This window comes from Uloborus diversus, chromosome 6 (genome assembly GCF_026930045.1).
Source record: "Uloborus diversus isolate 005 chromosome 6, Udiv.v.3.1, whole genome shotgun sequence".
NCBI classification, from domain to species: domain Eukaryota; kingdom Metazoa; phylum Arthropoda; class Arachnida; order Araneae; family Uloboridae; genus Uloborus; species Uloborus diversus.
In genome coordinates this window covers 108,331,793-108,349,330 of record NC_072736.1, presented here as the reverse complement: position 1 = coordinate 108,349,330, position 17,538 = coordinate 108,331,793, and the positions used below count along the sequence as shown (strand labels likewise).

Sequence of the window (17,538 nt, the reverse complement as noted above, 5' to 3'; positions counted from 1 at the left end):
ACCCATAGACTAATAATAAGAGTAGACCGAGCTGTCCCAGACTTGCTGATGAAAAAATTGGTTCATGGATACATCATGTGACTGGTGGAAGACTTAGCGAAAACTTTGGCGGCATGGTTGCTAGATGGCAACATTATCTATAGTTTGGCACTCGACATATATTTTAAGACGTAATGTGTTTTCATTATAATTTTTTTCCAGGTGCAGAGATTGAACTGTTGTTCTTTTAGTTATGCATTATTTTGGCATTAGTTTTTGATCACAGTTTTCAGTAACTTTTATTTCATTTGGAACTGCTACGTCAGCGTTGGCGTGAACGTAATGGCGTAAACGTTTAGCGTTAACGCAAAAATGTACTAATCTGTATCTTAAATTGAAATTTTAGGTAAAAATCTTACCGTTCGCTTATTCTTTTTGGGCGCTTGCATCTTTAACTGCTACTAGAGTTATTGAAATTGACTAAAGAAAATGCACTATACGATCTAAAAGAAAAACTCACTATATTAATAAAATATGTACAACTTAGAATAACAAATTTACAAATAGGACTCCATAAAAGATCATTCTTCCGTGTTCCATCAATTTTATTTATTTTATTTCTCGCGTCTGCTACGCGCTATTTTGATCTTCTGCTACGATCACCGCCTGCTGTTGCTAGACTATCCACCAGTCACATGGTTTGGTTTATGAGCAGCAAAAGAGTTGCCATAGCTCGATCTATTATTGTTTATGATTTGACCGGATCGGTGTTTTAGGTTTTCCTAACTAAATGATCAGAAAGTACTCTACCAAGCAACATTTGTATCTCGGCTCAAATCCATCTGAGTTTTGGCACCAGTGTCAAGAATACTTTAAGGATTATCAAACTAATTAGTACATTATTAAAGGAAAAGATGATGGAATTTAAAGACGAAACAAATTATATTTTCGTCCAGATAAATTACAACAGGGTAGTTCTGTGCACAAAAGATCAGGGCAGTGGAGGATCTTTATCTTTGGTGGAAAGAACAAATTAGGCAATATATGAAGTTTTAAAAGTTTTCGTTTAAAAGATCGGACCGCTAATCGGTCGGAGTTGACTTCGCTCATTGATCGGCTGGATTACAGTAACGTGGTGGCTTGGCAACTTTGTCTATAAACAATGGAGTTACGTGATCATTTGTTTACATTTTAAAGCTGCTGTTAATGTAATTTTTTTTTTTTTTTTGTTTATTTTCGCGAAATATTTTAAACTGCAAAGAATTGCTTTTCGTTTTTAAAGAGTGTTTAGTCATTTTAGTTGAAAATTTTTTATTTTACATCGCGGGGGGGGGAGGGGGGGGATGAGTGATATTCGCTTATTCAGAGAAATCTTTTTACCTTAATCATTTTTTTTTCAAACGATATCCTTTCGATTGTTTTATTCTTTTTCATATGGGGGATGTTGCAGCGGGATTTCCCGTTTGTTCTAGATGGGTAGTTAGTTTTTTACACTTAATATCAGAAGACTCTTTTTATCCTTTGAGTATGGCTGAAGGAACAAGCCATCAAGTACGGGAGAAAAAATAGTTCATAAAACAATTGCTCAGTGGGCGTTAGATAAATCAAGTTGTAATAAATATTCGCATTCTAACACCAAGCAGCTTAAAACATTTTCTTTTTACTTATTTTTTTCAACAAAACGGTTCAAACACTTGATAGTTTATTGAAATTTTTTAACTTCTCATTTACGAAGTTTGAACAGAACAACGTCTGTCGGGTCCTCTAGTAATCTCATAAATTTTCAGCCAAATGTTCAGAAATTGCTTTTGGAAATGCTCAGAAAGTGTTTTTCTCTTGATTTGAACGTAGCTAAGTTTAAAGCCAAAGATCATATTTTAAAGTGTTTTTAAAAATCATGCATTCAGGGGTTAAGTGGAGAGTACTGCATCATAAGCAATGCAGTGAGTGATGTTTTAATAATTTCACATTTTTAAATTGCAGTTGTATTTAAATAATCTTTCTGCTTTTTAAGCAGTCACGATTGCTTATTGTTCTCATTTGACCGTTTTTGGTGTCCGTGCCTTTTTCAACGTTTACCAGAAGCCTATGCAGCACCACCGCCCACCCTCCTCTGCTGGCGGCGCGGCGCGGCTGCTCCGGTTTTGAGCTACCCGCTTCTCCTGATAGGAGGCGTCCATGTCCTACACACACGCACGTTCACACACATACACACACACACGACTTCACACACATACCTTCACACACACCTACATGCATACACACAGGTCTACGCACACACACAACTATGCACACGTAACCGCCCAGGAGGAGAGGCAGGCTTGGGGGGGGGGGGGGACAGGAGCCGTTTCTAGAAACAATAACTCCAATGAGTAGGGTCCTGTCTCAGTTCGTGATTGCGAAATCATAATTTGAATTCAAACTTTCAGAATTCAAATTAATTTTCTTTTTTTTTTTTTACAACAAGTTTTATTTTTTACAACCTACCGATTCCAATATGAATCTGAAGAAAAAAAAAGCTTTTTTTTCTTCGCTAAATGGTATAAATATTATGTTATTTTATCAGTAACATGGAAAATGAAAGAAAAAATGAAAGAGTGTTTACATGATTTTGCTTTGGAGAATTCTTTTAAAGAATAGGTAACATTAAAAGAAGCACAGAAACAAATGTTACTCAAATGTATTATTGCATCACACAAAAAAACTTAAAAAGTTTCTTTTTGCGCACATGTTAAATGGTATTTCATTTAACAATTTTCAATATTTTTTAGGAATAAATCAAGCTTTAGCATTAGTTGGATAGCACGATAACACTAATATCCACTATTACCTTAATTGTTTACCTTTCTCGTTTTACTTCTTGAGTCCTAGGTTATCCAGCCACTCAAATCACTTGCAGTTATAAATAAGTGTATTAAGATAAGAAAGAAATACATCGATCGTATCCGAGTGTTTTATGGAGAATAAAAGGAAAAGCATGATCAAAGCATTGTTCTTTCATTTGACGTAATTCGTACATCAACAAGGAAATAAGATTAGATTTTCAATGAGGATCCATTCTAAGCCACTTGCATGCAATTGCTTGATATTGCTGAAAAATTGAAGTACTTATGATGTCAAAATTTGTTTTATAAATAGTATTGTTTTTATTATTCATGCACTTTCCTCAATTAGTTTGAATGCCCTGGAATTAGTTCTAATAGCGTTTAACATTTTTCAAACTTAAGATGCTTTGTTAAAGTTTTTGTTATGGTGAAAAATATTTTAATTTAAGTTATTTTACTTATTGTTAAGTAAAATCCGGCCCTTCATTTTGACAATTTCAGGGGGAGAGGAGTCAATGGATGCATACTTAATGCTTATTGTACCGATAACTTTATTTATTTATTTATTTATAATGGCAGTTAGCTAGCTAATTTTTTAATCATTTATTAAATCATATTTTACTGAAAAATGTACCAAATCACAAATAATTAAACTTACCCGCTTTAGGCCCCTTGGTAGGACAAAGCGGATTTTTTGAGTGCTTGTAGTATTTGATAATAAATAAATATTGGGTTTGAAATAATGCAAGAATCACTTTTTATTTTGAATTTCGAAATCTCTTCCAGAAAATAAAACCAAAATTGTTACAATAAAAAGTCAAAATCTGCCATTTTCGATCATTTTTCGTTAGCCTACCCACTTTACGCCACCCTCTTCTACGTTACATTTACTCAAAGTTGAATGTCTGTTTGTGTAATGACATTTCAATCAAAGAATGCTAGTTCAAAAGAGTTTTATTAAATAACAATAACACTAATTCTGACATTACAAATACTGATTCCATACTGACAAATTACAATAATTTAGGATGGAAATACATGTATCACGCGTCAGAAGCTTCTTCTTCACATACGGTATTTTGTAGTTTTCACAGCACAAAAAATTGTTTTTTTTTTTTTTTTTTACATTTCTACGTAGCAATATAAAACAGTTTTCCCAGAATAAGAAAATCATGCACTTAAAATGGATTAGAACTTGAAGCAGACAGTAATTTGCACAATAATAAATAAAGTGAGCTTAATTTATAAAAGACTTAACGTACAAAAAAAGTACGTCATACATAATGAAATTAATGCTGTTATTAACACCTTAGTCTTAAACTTTGTATGACATTACAAAGAATTGTGTGAGCCGAAAAAATTTCAACTCTTTTATAATTTGAAAATGTAAAAATGTTTTACTCTATTTTTTCTTCCTCCCCCCCCCCCCACCGGTGAGAATAATTTTTATTTAGAACACTGTATTAAAGGGAGAAGGTGCAAATGTGTAATGCTTAATATTTTGAGAGATAATTTGTCTAACAAAGGAGAACTTAGCAACACCTAAACAAAAATAAGCTATAGTTTTACACACGCGCTCATTTGTGAAACCTAAGCGAAATTTTCAATAGTTATTTTTTCAGACAGTCAAAACATTTTCTTGCAAAATATTTTTATTGATTTTCATCAAAATTAAATCATTTTAAAAAGTGTTTTTACAATTTTCATTTCAAGTTTGTTTGCGACGGAAAGACTTCACTTTAGACCAAATTTCTTTACATTTACTATAAATCTTCTATTCAAATTAAGAAGTTCAGAGTTCCTTCCTGTTGTTTATACGTCATTAAAACGTTGCATTTCATGTATCAACAGCACTTTATCAGCCTTTTGCAGTTAAAATCTACCTCCTACTCCGAAATAGCGTATTCCTAACTCAAACTTCTGAAGAAATTAAAAGATTTTTTTAAGTCTTATATGTTCCTTATCTTTTCTAAAGTATCCATTTTTGTTATCAGCTGAATTTAAACAAAAGAAAAAAAAATCTGTTCAAAATAAAAAGGTGTCCACGAAAAGAACTCAATCGTTCCTCATTTCCTCAAAACGTTTTGAGCTAGGATCAAGGTAGTGTTGCAGAGCAATTGAGAGGTACTTAAAAACGCATTCATTAAATGCGTCTTTCCGTAGATATTTTTTAAATTGCCATTATAGCACGTGTAATACGAACAGCAAAATGTAGGGCATCCAAAAGATGCAGTTTCATCTATTCCTGTATGTATAATACGAACTGCTAAGTGCAGGACACCCGGAAGGCCCTCTTTTGTATACACATATCACACGGATTAACAAACAATAGCACTCCTCCAGGATTTATTTTTGTCTCTTCTAATACAATCTGCAAGCTGCAGAGAGTCTGGAATTCTCAATTTTGAATGCTGAAGCATGTAAAGCACAAGCTTCAAACTGTAGAACACCTGAAAGATCCCGTTTCGTTATTCCCACCATATGTCATACAAAATGCAGAGCACCTGAACGACCCATTATCGCATGATCCAGAACCTATACATGAATAACAAACTTTAGAACACCTGGAAGACCCACGAACAGTAAAGTACAGGGCACCCGGAAGACCCTCTTTTGTGTACACATGTTACACGAATGGCAAACAATAGGACTCCTCCAAGATTTATTTTCGTCTATTCTTGTATGTATAAGACTTCGTTGAATGTTGAAGCATGTAAAGCACAAGCTTCAAACTGTGAAACACCTGGAAGATCCCGTTTCGTCATTCCCAGCATATGTAATACAAACTTCAGAGCACCTGAACGACCTATTATTGCATGATCCAGAACGTATACACGAACAGCAAACTTTAGAGGGAAAAAAATATTTTTATATATTATTGGAAGAATATATATTATTATAAAAATATATTATAGGAAGCCCCATATAAACGGAGTCCCCTCTGTCATAGTTTTCGTCATCTTTTATAATGTGACAGCAAAGATCACAGTTTGGCAAATAAAACATGGTTTAGTCAATCGGCTACGCTAAACAGCACATCATCCAAGATTGAAAACATTTATAATACAAGTGGATGAAACATTCAACCATAAGAATTTTAGTTATGGAATACCAGTTTATTCAACAATCTATCGAGTTTAAACAAATGTAAAGATCTTTTTAAATTATGCGAACTACAAAAAAGCATGGTAGCAGAAAAAAAAAAACACTTAACAGCTAGAGACAGTGGCGCACACAGGAATGTTTCAAAGGGAGTCTCCAGGATCGAAGGTCCACCATTCTCATATCATAGTCCAACACGCATCCAAGCATGTTGGTTTGATTTTTTTGATTTTCGGGAAAAATAACATTTAAAAAAAAGGGTGAATAATTACTTAGAGTTAGTTAATAAAATTAATTTATTAATAACAAATACCCATATAAAATATCAGAAAGGGCAAGAATGAATGTATTTACTTTTCTCAAAATTAAAAATAAAAACAGCGAAGCATAATCAGCTTTATGGAAAATTGTATGTTCCCATACAGTTCGATTTTGCAGGCGAAGAAAGAGATAAAATAAATTTTTATTTCTTAATTTATTAAATCTGAAATTATTGTAGCCTTTGCTTGGAATTATTTTACATACTATATAAATAGGATTATAATTAATCGAAAAAAACTCAAGGGCGATGGGAGGGGTCTGGATCCCTGGCCCCTCCCCTTGTGTGCGCCACCAGGTGAAGATGTTCAAAAAGTGGGAGTTTGAACTTAATTTGCATTCATGAGCTTTCTCTTTTACTTCAACTTGCAGAAAAGGAAAATGAATGTTAAAGGCGTGTGCTACTGCATGAATTTTTACTACTTGAATTACTTAAATTTTCAGGACGCATGCCTCAGCGAACGTGTTTTAATTAGCTGTTTGTCATGAGGAAGAAGGAAAGGGGGAAAAATAAAGCTCAATAATGAAGAGATTAGTTAAGAGTAAGTGCGGAATTTTACTACCTAGAAAAAAAACTTGTAGCACAGATATGGTTTTCGTCAAAAGAATTTGTAGATGATTTAAATCTACACTTAGTTTGATTCTACATAGCAGCATTGATTCGACAAAAGCAAACTATAACCTGTTGTATTTTATATTTTGTGGATATTTTTTAGGTACGAGTTCAACATTTTATTTATTTTATTTTGAAGTCACACAACGCTTTGATATTCAAAAGTTTCAATTTTAAAGCTAACTAATAGCACTTTCTGTGAAAATAATTGTTCTTTTTTTTCTGTGAACACAGCCTGACTTTCATTACATACACTTCCTTCGTAAGACATGTCTTTTACTTCATTGCGTAAAAAATCCATCTCAGTTTTGATTACAAAACATTTCGCTAAAAATGCCTTTTAGCTGAAAATAATGTTATAACATAAAATCGTGAAGGTGATTTAGACAAAATGAAGCATTTGACACTTTAGAATACACTTATGATGTACAAGCACTTGTCATGTTATCATCCAGATTTAAAAGTGATTGGTCCGCTTGTAAACTTAAAACATCGTAGAAATGCGTTCACAAGTATGTCTTTATGAAAGGAAATTCCATGGCTTATAAGTTGTTGTTTTCAAAGGAGGGCTTCACTACATTTGCTATGCAATAAACTTCCTTAGAATGCAACCAGCTGTAAGAATTATCAAACACGAGTATGTCTGAAAAAAAAAAAACATATTTTACTTAATACCAGTTCTATCTTAAAGATTCTCAAATATAAATAACTACTGAGAAGGTAAACAGGAATTCTTTATCGCCTAAACTTCACTTCTTTGCAATGTTTCTTGGAATGACGTCACGACGAGTGGAAGAAAAACGGGAAAATTAGAAGCGATCGCCAACTGTTTGAACTCTTAGTGGCTAGTTCATTCGGTTCAAGTAGATGTACTACTCCGTGCAGAGTAGCTAATAAAATTGAAAATAATTGACAATTTTCTGAAATTATAACCAAGAAAGGCTACATACAAGGTCTATTCCGAAAGTAATGCAACTGAATTTCCCGGCCACTTTTATTGGTCGGAGTGGACTCGAACTACTTGGGTTAGGTCGGGGGGGGGGGGACCTTAAGGTTTTCGGGAAAACCGATCTCAGTGTTCTCCGAGCTGTGGAAGTGTCAGAACGTCAGTTAATGTTAACCTCTGCGCGCCGACCGTGTCACGGAGGAAATGCAACGCGATTGAGTTTTGTTGCTAAACCAACAAAATATCTTGAGGCGACAAACAAAACGATTCGTGAGGCTTACAGAAACTCTTCTTTGTCCTACACAGACAAGTTTCGAGGTGGTTAAAGACCTGTAAAGAGGGCCGGGAAGAGGTTCAAGATGAACAACGCTCTAGGCGGCCGTCAACCAGCAAAACCGACATCAATGTGGCTCGTGTTCGTCAATTGTTGAACTTTGACCGTTGATTGACCACCATGATGGTTGCCAATGAACTGAACATGTCGTCTACTGCTGTGTTTCGCATTGTTACTCAAGATTTAGCAATGAGGAAAGTTCGTGCCGAAACGCCTTGCCACAACGCGCTGCGAGTCCGCGAGTTCCTGGCTAAACACCAGATGAAACGCTGTCCTCACCCCCCCCCCCCTATAACCCTGACGTTGCTCCGGAAGACTTCTTTTTGTTCCCTCGGATTATGGCAAACCTGAAGGAACCCGTATTTCATCCACAGAAGACATCCAATCAGCCGCGACGAAGATCTTGGGAGAGGTCCCCAAAAACGCTTTTCAGTCGTAGCAGAGATGCTGGAAAAAATGTGTAGAGGCTCAAGGACATTACTTTGAAGAATTTTAAGTGTTTGCACAAATCTGTTTAATAAATTACTTTTAAAAAAATAATTGCATTACTTTTGGAATGGGCCTTGTATATGTGGGTGTAAACAAATTGAAAATGATTTCCCTAAGCAGAATGATAAATGTCACTCAAAATGTTGACACCCTGCTGGGACTACTTCCTTCGCTTGGTCTCACCTTATTCATCCAGTGTCAAGAACATAGGAAAGGCAAAGAAAGGTTGAGTTGATGGAATAAATGTAATCTAACCAGCAGACTATTTGCACAACTTGGAATTTTCCTACTTAAATTAGTTATTGTATGTATATCTAATGATGTTCTAGAAAAGCGGCTACAAGATTTTTGTTCTTGGTGCAACTCTTTGTCAATCTAACATTCAAGCATTAAGAGATTTTTTTAACGTATTAAATCCAGTCAGTGAACTATTTGCAACGCAGAAATACCTTAGTTAAATTAGTTAGAACCAACTATTTTCCGGAAAAGCATCGACTACTATGAAATTACTTACACGTTCCAATATTTTCGCATTTGTACATTCCTGTTTCTGTACCCAGGGTAGTATCTATCCTTTGACTTGGCACAAGTGTTTCAAGAGTTCTTTTGTTGTCCGTTGGGTCTTTGTAGAAGAGACCAATTCCAATGTCATGACTTTGGGTCTCGAATTCCCACTGAATGAAGTAGCCAGGTTCTTGGACTTCTAACTCTAATTCGGCTTTTGAAAGACGATTAACCACTAGTTTCTGCGCTTCAGGGTTTTGGCTTAACGACTTGGTTTTGGTCCTGTAGTACGATTTTGGAATTAAACCACCATGCATAATCTGTGAAAAGAAATGTAACTTAGCGAAAGTAGTTTTGAATGATGCATAACTTAATATTGAAAAAAATAAATATTTATTTACTAGAAAATCGCTCGTCAAGGTATGACGGTTGAAAATTGCTTCTACATTTGTACGAAACAATTGCATGTTTGGCGATATTTTGATAGTTGAAACTTAATCCATGCTCCAACGGATGAGCCCTAAACTCCAGTAGATAGCGTTCATTGTTGACCATTCTTTCGTTTCTTCGTTCTCCTAAAATATCAGTCTTACCAGTAAAACAGTTAAGATGCCGGATCTAGTTCAACCTTGTCAAAATAAGGTATTTCCCTGCATGTCAAACACTACCAAAAAATATTACCAAATTATCATGATGTGGCACGCGTTTCATTGTTGAGGACGTCAGCGTTACTCGATCAGGGAATACGCTATGATATAGATGAAGATAACCATGAATAAAGAACTGTTTTTGAAATTAAGATCGTTCAAAACTAATGCTTCTTACATGGTCTTCTTCTATGGAATTACAGAATCTTACAGGCTTGAGCGTCCACCAGAGTATATCCCAATCCCTTTCCCTCCCCCCTTTCAAAATCAGTCTTTTCCAATTTAAGATCTAAATTTGACTTAAATCTTGTAAGAAATTATATGCTCCACGCGGTCACATTGCGTAAAACTTGACAGAGATCCCAAGATTAATAACTCGGGATCTCCATAATTGCGCAATGGGGCTTTACGCGATTGACTTCTGCGCAGATGCATGAGAGCGCCTGAGTTCATATGGCTATAGGCAGCTATGAAGGCATGACTGCCAAAAAAAAATCTCCTGACCGAATAGCGGGATAAATTTATGGATATCTCTTGACCGCTATTCGGGATAAAGGGCGAATTGGCTGCCCATCATGTATACTGTTTCCGTATATAGAAAATAAATTAGTTTGTGTGTGTTGTGAATGAACGTAGTCTCTTCAGTTCTCTCCCTCTCCAAAGTTGATACATGGGAAATGTGACAAAGAAGAAGGGGCGAAAATCCTCTACATATTTTTTGGTGCCCAGAAACTTGGGAAGGAGCCTTGGGATAGAAGGAGAGACTTCGGATTAAATTTCTACTCATGGAAACAAAGGTAAAGATTTGAACCCTTTTTTGCATGAATTTATTCAATCGATTTCGGAATCAAAATGGATGCTACGGAAAAAGCTAAAGTTAAAAGAACCTCGTTGAGAGGAAGTATTACAAAGTTAATTAAAAAATCTGAATCCATATTAGAATCTAAAGTTGAAGATACTAACTCTGACGAGCTAACTGAACTACTAGAACAAATAAATAAAAAAGAGTCAGAACTAAACATCCTGAATTCCGAAATCGAAGATGCCATAACCGATCCAAAACTCTTTGAAAATGAAATAAATGTAAGCGAAGAATATTCTGATAAAATAACAAGCATTAAAGTGAAATTAAAACGTCGGTTTGAAAAAATTAATAATGATGAATGCGCATCTACTATTTCCGGCAATTCTCAACATAATGTAAATCAAGAAATCAAACCTATACCAACGTTCAGTTTGAAACTGCCCAAACTGTCAATTAAACCTTTTTATGGTGATTCTAGTCTCTTTTATGAGTTTTTTAACAGTTTCAATAGCGCAATTCACGGAAATGAAGCTTTGTCAAAAATTGAGAAATTTGTGTATTTAAAATCATTGTTGTCAGGGAAAGCATATAATATTGTATCCGGTTTTTCTTTATCTGAGAAGAATTATGATGAATGTTTGAATTTATTAAAGGATCGTTATGGCAAAGAAGGAACTGTAATTGCATGTCATATGAATAAACTGTTAAATATTGAAGCTGTAAAATATTCTACAAATGTGAAAGCTCTAAGAAAATTGTATGATTCTTGTGAAATTAGTATAAGAAATTTAAATTCATTAGGAGTAACTTCGGGTTCTTATGGTCACCTTTTAATTCCGATCTTGCTTAAACTATTACCGTCAGATTTAGTTCTTGAATTTCACAGAAAGAAAGATCCTTCTAAAAGTGATGTATCTGAGTTAATAGCATTCATAAAGAGAGAAGTTGAGTGCAGAGAAAGCGCATTGAATGTGTTCGGAAGAGGCCCGAGCGAGGTGTCCGTTGACAGGAACCAGAGCAGCTCAAACGATAAATTCAATCCTAAGAGGTATAACACTCCGTCCGCTGCTGCTTTAAACATAAGTTCCGCGTCAAATAAATTCTGTATATTCTGCCGCAGTAATCAACATTACGGATCGCAATGTAAGAATTTATCGGATGATAATAAACGCGCTAAGTTGAAGAAAGAAGGCAGATGCTATAAATGTTTCAGGCGTCATTTATCAAAAGACTGTAAGATTAAACTTAAATGCGATATTTGTAATAGTCAGTCACATATCCAATTATTTTGCAAGAAAGAAAAAGAAACCGAATTAAGGGCGGATCCACCTGAAATCGAAACTGTTGTAAGTACGTCTCACTCAGAACATACATCAGTTTTATTACAAACTTGTAGCGCTCAAGCTTTGTCTGAAGATAAAATAGTAGACATAAATATTCTTTTTGACACAGCATCACAAAGAAGTTTTTTGCTACGAGAAGTAGCTGAAGCACTTGATTTGAAGCCATTAAGAAGAGAAAAATTACTAATTTATTCATTTGGAAAAAGAATTCCCGAACCTTCAGAGTTTGATCTCGTTAAATTGAATGTTAAAAGCTTACGAAACCCAGATATGACCTTCCAGATAGAAGCTTTAGTTACTAATCATATTTCAGGAGCAAGTTTAGGAAATCAAAATATTCCATCCCTCAAAATAAAAGAAATCGTGAAATTACATAACCTTGACCTCGCGAAATGCTCACGAGGGAAAATCCAGCTACTAATAGGAATGGATTACATTTTCGACATTATAAAGGGAGCCCCCATAAAATTATCTAAACATCTATTCGCTCAGAAGAGTGTATTTGGGGATATTATTTCGGGTAAGATACCAACAACCTTCAATAACTCATCGGCTTGCTTTAGCGTTTCCGTTGAAGATGATTTGAATCAGCAATTAAAAGCATTATGGGAAATAGAAGCGATCGGATGTGATACAGAAAAAGAATCCGTACATGATTTAGAGTTTCTTAAAGAATTTGAAAATAACTTAACGTTTGATAACGGCAGATATGAAACAAAATTATTGTGGAAGTTACCGAAAACTCAACTGAATAATAATTATGAAGTCGCTAAGAAAAGTTTCAATCGTCTGTCAAAACAATTAATGAACGATAAATTTTTACTTGAAAGTTATAATCAAATTTTGCGGGAACAATTGCGTGATAAGGTTATAGAAGAGTGCCAAGATCAGTCCATTTTAGAAAATTCATATTACATACCCCACAGACCTGTAATAAAAGAGGACAATGTAAAGACTAAAGTTCGGATTGTTTACAATGCTTCTTCGAAGGGAAAAAACTGTCTTTCGCTCAATGAGTGCTTATGTCAAGGACCGTCACTATTACCTTCCATCACAGATTTAATCCTTAAGTTTCGTAGACATAAAATTGCGTTCTCCGCGGACTGTGAAAAAGCATTTTTACAGATAAAAATTCACGAATGTGACAGAGATTATCTGAGGTTCTTGTATTATAAAGATTGTGATTTTGAAAAGAATGTGATTTCCTACCAAATAAATCGTCTGGCCTTCGGTCTAACATGTTCACCATTTATTTTAAATTTTGTAATAAAGCATCATGTAGCCAAATATAGCGAGACAAATCCCTCGACATTTGAGATGTTGAATACGTCATTCTATGTTGATGACTTATTTTATGGATCTGACTCTGTCTCTGAAGCATATGAACTAACAGCAGAAGCTGTAACAATTATGAAAGAAGGCGGGTTAAATTTAAGGAAATTTGAAACGAATTCCCTCGAACTTAAAGAAAATTGGGAAACCAATAAAGACATTTTCGGGGAGAATGCATACCCCGCTGCAGCCTTAAAGGTTCTTGGACTAAAATGGTTCAATGTTGAGGACAATTTCGGAATTGAATTAAAATCATTACTTTCCTACATAGACGGGAATCTCCCTTGTACTAAACGATCAGTTCTTAAGACAGCAGCTCAAGTTTTTGATCCCATTGGATTTATTTCACCCTTTGTTATACGCATTAAGTGCCTTTTGCAACAACTATGGATTAAAGGGGTTGGATGGGATGAAGAACTACCAAATGAAGTGCAGCAAAAATGGTTGCAGTGGTGCAAAGAAATTCCAATATTATCTGATTTTAAGATCCCTAGGCATTACTTTTCAAACAAGGAACTAGATTTTGAATGTGTTCAACTTCATGTGTTTGGAGATGCAAATCAGGCTTGCTATGGAGCTGTAGCCTATTTTAGGTTCCAGAGTAACGCACAAGAACCAAACACCTCATTTATTATGTCCAAATCTAGAGTCGCACCTTTGAAACCATTGACTCTCCCTCGGTTAGAACTAATGGCAGCTCTTATTGCATCAAGACTAGCGAATTACATTAAACAACTTTTCCCGAAGATCAAAACAGTTTTCCTTTGGTCTGACTCCACCATTGTTTTGCATTGGATTAAAGGATCAGCTCGAAACTGGAAGCCTTTTGTAGCGAATCGAGTAACAGAAATTCAGAGCCATACTGATCCGCTGGACTGGAAACATTGTGAGAGCAAATTAAATCCTTCAGATATAATTACAAAAGGAAGCCATGCTGAAGATCTACTGCATTCAGAAAAATGGGTTCATGGTCCTGCGTTCCTTAAGTTACCTGAAGAAAATTGGCCAGTAGGGAAAATGCCATCTTCGAAGTTTGAAGAAATTAAAAATAAAAGAAGAACGAAAATTGAATTTTCCTTACATTGTGCAACCAAAAGGGATGAGAGTCAAAAGGAACCTTTGTTAAAACTTGAAAATTTTAACTCCTGGAAGAAATTAAAACGATTAACGGCATGGATCCAGAGATTTTGCAGAAATATCAGAAAAAGGAAGGAAGATCGCGATTTAGGAGAACTGAAAGCAGAAGAGATGGAAGAAGCAGAAATTTATTGGATTAAGTACGTTCAAGAAGAATGTTATCCGGAAGAAATATACGCTCTCAGAGCAAATAACAAGCTTTCTACTCAGTCAAAATTACTGAAGTTGAATCCGTTTCTTTAGGAAAGTGGACTGCTTCTACTAGGTGGAAGACTGCAAAACGCAAATTTCTCTTCAACTCTCAAGCATCCAATTGTGTTACCATCCAATCATAGCCTTGTGCAGATGATCATTTATGATGCTCATGAAAACGTGTTCCATTCGGGAGTGTCGGACACTCTAGTGCAAGTACGAGAAAAGTTTTGGATAATCAAGGGTCGCCAGGCCATCAAGTCCGCTTTGAGCAGGTGTATTGTCTGCAAAAGATTTAATGCTCTACCTGGAAAACAGGTAGTCGCGCCACTTCCATTATCGAGGATTGAACAGTCATGTCCTTTTCATGTTATAGGCATTGATTACGCTGGCCCTCTTTACGTCAAGGATAAGGAGGACAAACATTACATTTTGCTTATAACCTGTGCCACCACACGGGCAGTGCACTTGGAACTTGTGAATGATTTAACTGCAGAGACCTTTTTGTTGGCATTTAGAAAGTTTGTGTCTCGAAGAGGAATACCTTCTGTAATTTATTCAGACAATGCCAAAACTTTCAAACGATCAAATTTGGACTTGAAGACAATTTTTTCACTAATAAAACACCCAGAAGTTGAACGTTACTTTGCTGGGAAGAACATTAAATGGGTATTTAATGTGGAAAAGGCCCCTTGGTGGGGAGGTTTTTATGAGAGACTAGTGAGAAACGTAAAAACTTCTCTACGGAAAATTTTAGGTAAATCCTCCCTCACTACGGATCAACTTGAAACGACAATTGTAGAAATGGAAAGTGTTATCAACTCCAGACCGTTGACTTATTTGTACAACGAACAGAATGAACCATACCCGTTAACACCAGCTCATTTATTAGTAGGGAAGAGACTTTTAAGTTTACCATCAGTAAAATTACTTTGCAAGTCCCAATTCTCTACTAGGAGGTTGCTAATTAAACAATTTAACTATCGAGAGAAGCTTATGGAATCATTTTGGAAAAGATGGTTAAGGGAATATTTGCTAGATTTAAATTCAGCACATTTTTCTCTAAACAAGGGAAAAGTAAAGGAATTTAAGGTAGATGATATAGTTTTGATTCGAGATGATTTTTTACCAAGAAATTTTTGGAAGCTAGGAAGAATTATTGCAACCTTCCCTGGTAGGGACGGGAAAATAAGAAGTTGTGAAGTAAAAACAGGCACGACAATTCTTAAAAGACCAGTGCAATTACTGTATAATATGGAACTGCAAGATTATTACTAGATATTTTTCAACGTATTTTTAAAAAGTATTTGTTGTACAGTTAAAATTTATTATATTTGCGTAAAAGTGTTCTAAATTATTGGTTTAAATATTAACTGTTTTTTATTTTGGTTCAAATTTCAATCATGTATATATTGTAAATAAGAAGTATTTGTTAAAGTTATGTTTTCGTTATTGTATTTGTAAATATTGTATATTTATCTTATTCTTCAAACTGTTAGATTTTTGTATAGATCATTGATACATATTTTTTCTTTTCTAGTTCAAATTTAATGTTAATTAAAATTTGCTCAATTTATGAATAAGGAAAATGAATAACTTATGAATGTGAAAAATCTATGATTATGAAAATTTATGAATATGGTAAGTAATTAGTTACATAAAATATGGTTTAAGTAAATTCATGGCTCATCCGGTGTCAGTGTGTAAGAAATTATATGCTCCACGCGGTTACATTGCGTAAAACTTGACAGGGATCCCAAGATTAATAACTCGGGATCTCCATAATTGCGCAATGGGGCTTTACGCGATTGACTTCTGCGCAGATGCATGAGAGCGCCTGTGTTCATATGGCTATAGGCAGCTATGAAGGCATGACTGCCAAAAAAAATCTCCTGACCGAATAGCGGGATAAATTTATGGATATCTCTTGACCGCTATTCGGGATAAAGGGCAAATTGGCTGCCCATCATGTATACTGTTTCCGTATATAGAAAATAAATTAGTTTGTGTGTGTTGTGAATGAACGTAGTCTCTTCAGTTCTCTCCCTCTCCAAAGTTGATACATGGGAAATGTGACAAAGAAGAAGGGGCGAAAATCCTCTTCAAATCTCTTTCAACATTATCAGTCCATCTTTCCTTGGGTCTTCTTTTCTTTTTGGGGTTAAAAATTTTGCATGTTGAAATAGGATCTCTCATTTCTTCCTCGGAGTATAATGTACTTACAATTTTTCATGATTTAATTTAAATCTTGTTTCAGACACATTGAATACATTTTTCAACAAATTTTTACTATATACATTTACGCGAATAGTTTATCTACACATCGTTCACCAACGCCAATAGTTTTACAGCTCATAAATTAGAAAACGAGCTGATGTAAGCACTGCATGACTTTCTTTTACGCCAGTTTAATGATAATAGTGCTTTGTAGTAAGCAAGAAAACACTTTAAATACTTTCACCCCTAGTTTGTCGCGAACCGATTCAAACAAAGCGTTTGAAGGAGAATAATTTTTCTACTATGAGCAATTTTAACGTGATTTAATGGATAACTCTCTAAATAGCGCCAATAGAGCCAAATTGAAACTAGATTTAAAAATTTTCATTTTCGCCAAATTTGTCTCAACTTCGCGACCAAAAGCTCGGCCAAAGTGTTCGTCACAGGGGCGCCGATTCCGGTGGTCTGCAATCCTCGACCCCCATCCAAAAAAGTACTTGTGGGGAGTGCCTTGCTTCCCCCACAAATCAAATCAGAGGTGCGCAAGAAAAGAGGGGATACAATAAGAAGAAAATTATACTTCCTAAATAAGGATGACCCGAGGTTGTTGAGGATACTAGAGATCTGAGGCGACATAAGACTGATGCCCTTTTTTCCTGAGCTTTTTTACCCCGCTGTAATTCCACTGAAGGCAAAAATTCTCATCTTTCATGAAATTTACTCTCACTTATTCATTCATCAGGTAAGCATTTTTC

The 17,538-nt window shown here is 35.2% G+C and overlaps 2 protein-coding genes across 2 annotated transcripts in view; both read right to left on the bottom strand.

Annotated features, from left to right (window-relative positions):
* Positions 1-3,021, bottom strand: part of LOC129224698 (SEC14-like protein 3) — a 46,514-nt gene extending 43,493 nt beyond the window's left edge. The window contains exon 1 of the mRNA XM_054859244.1: positions 2,810-3,021. The gene's annotated coding sequence lies outside the window, so the exon portion shown is untranslated. The remainder of the gene's footprint in view (positions 1-2,809) is intronic.
* An 886-nt stretch (positions 3,022-3,907) lies between these two features.
* LOC129225191 (SEC14-like protein 2) overlaps positions 3,908-17,538 on the bottom strand; it is a 125,718-nt gene continuing 112,087 nt past the window's right edge. Inside the window, exons 12-13 of the mRNA XM_054859759.1 lie at positions 9,121-9,430; positions 3,908-7,480 (exon numbers count right to left, since the gene is read on the bottom strand). Coding sequence (XP_054715734.1) covers positions 7,380-7,480; positions 9,121-9,430 — 411 coding nt within the window. The 3' untranslated portion in view covers positions 3,908-7,379. The remainder of the gene's footprint in view (positions 7,481-9,120; positions 9,431-17,538) is intronic.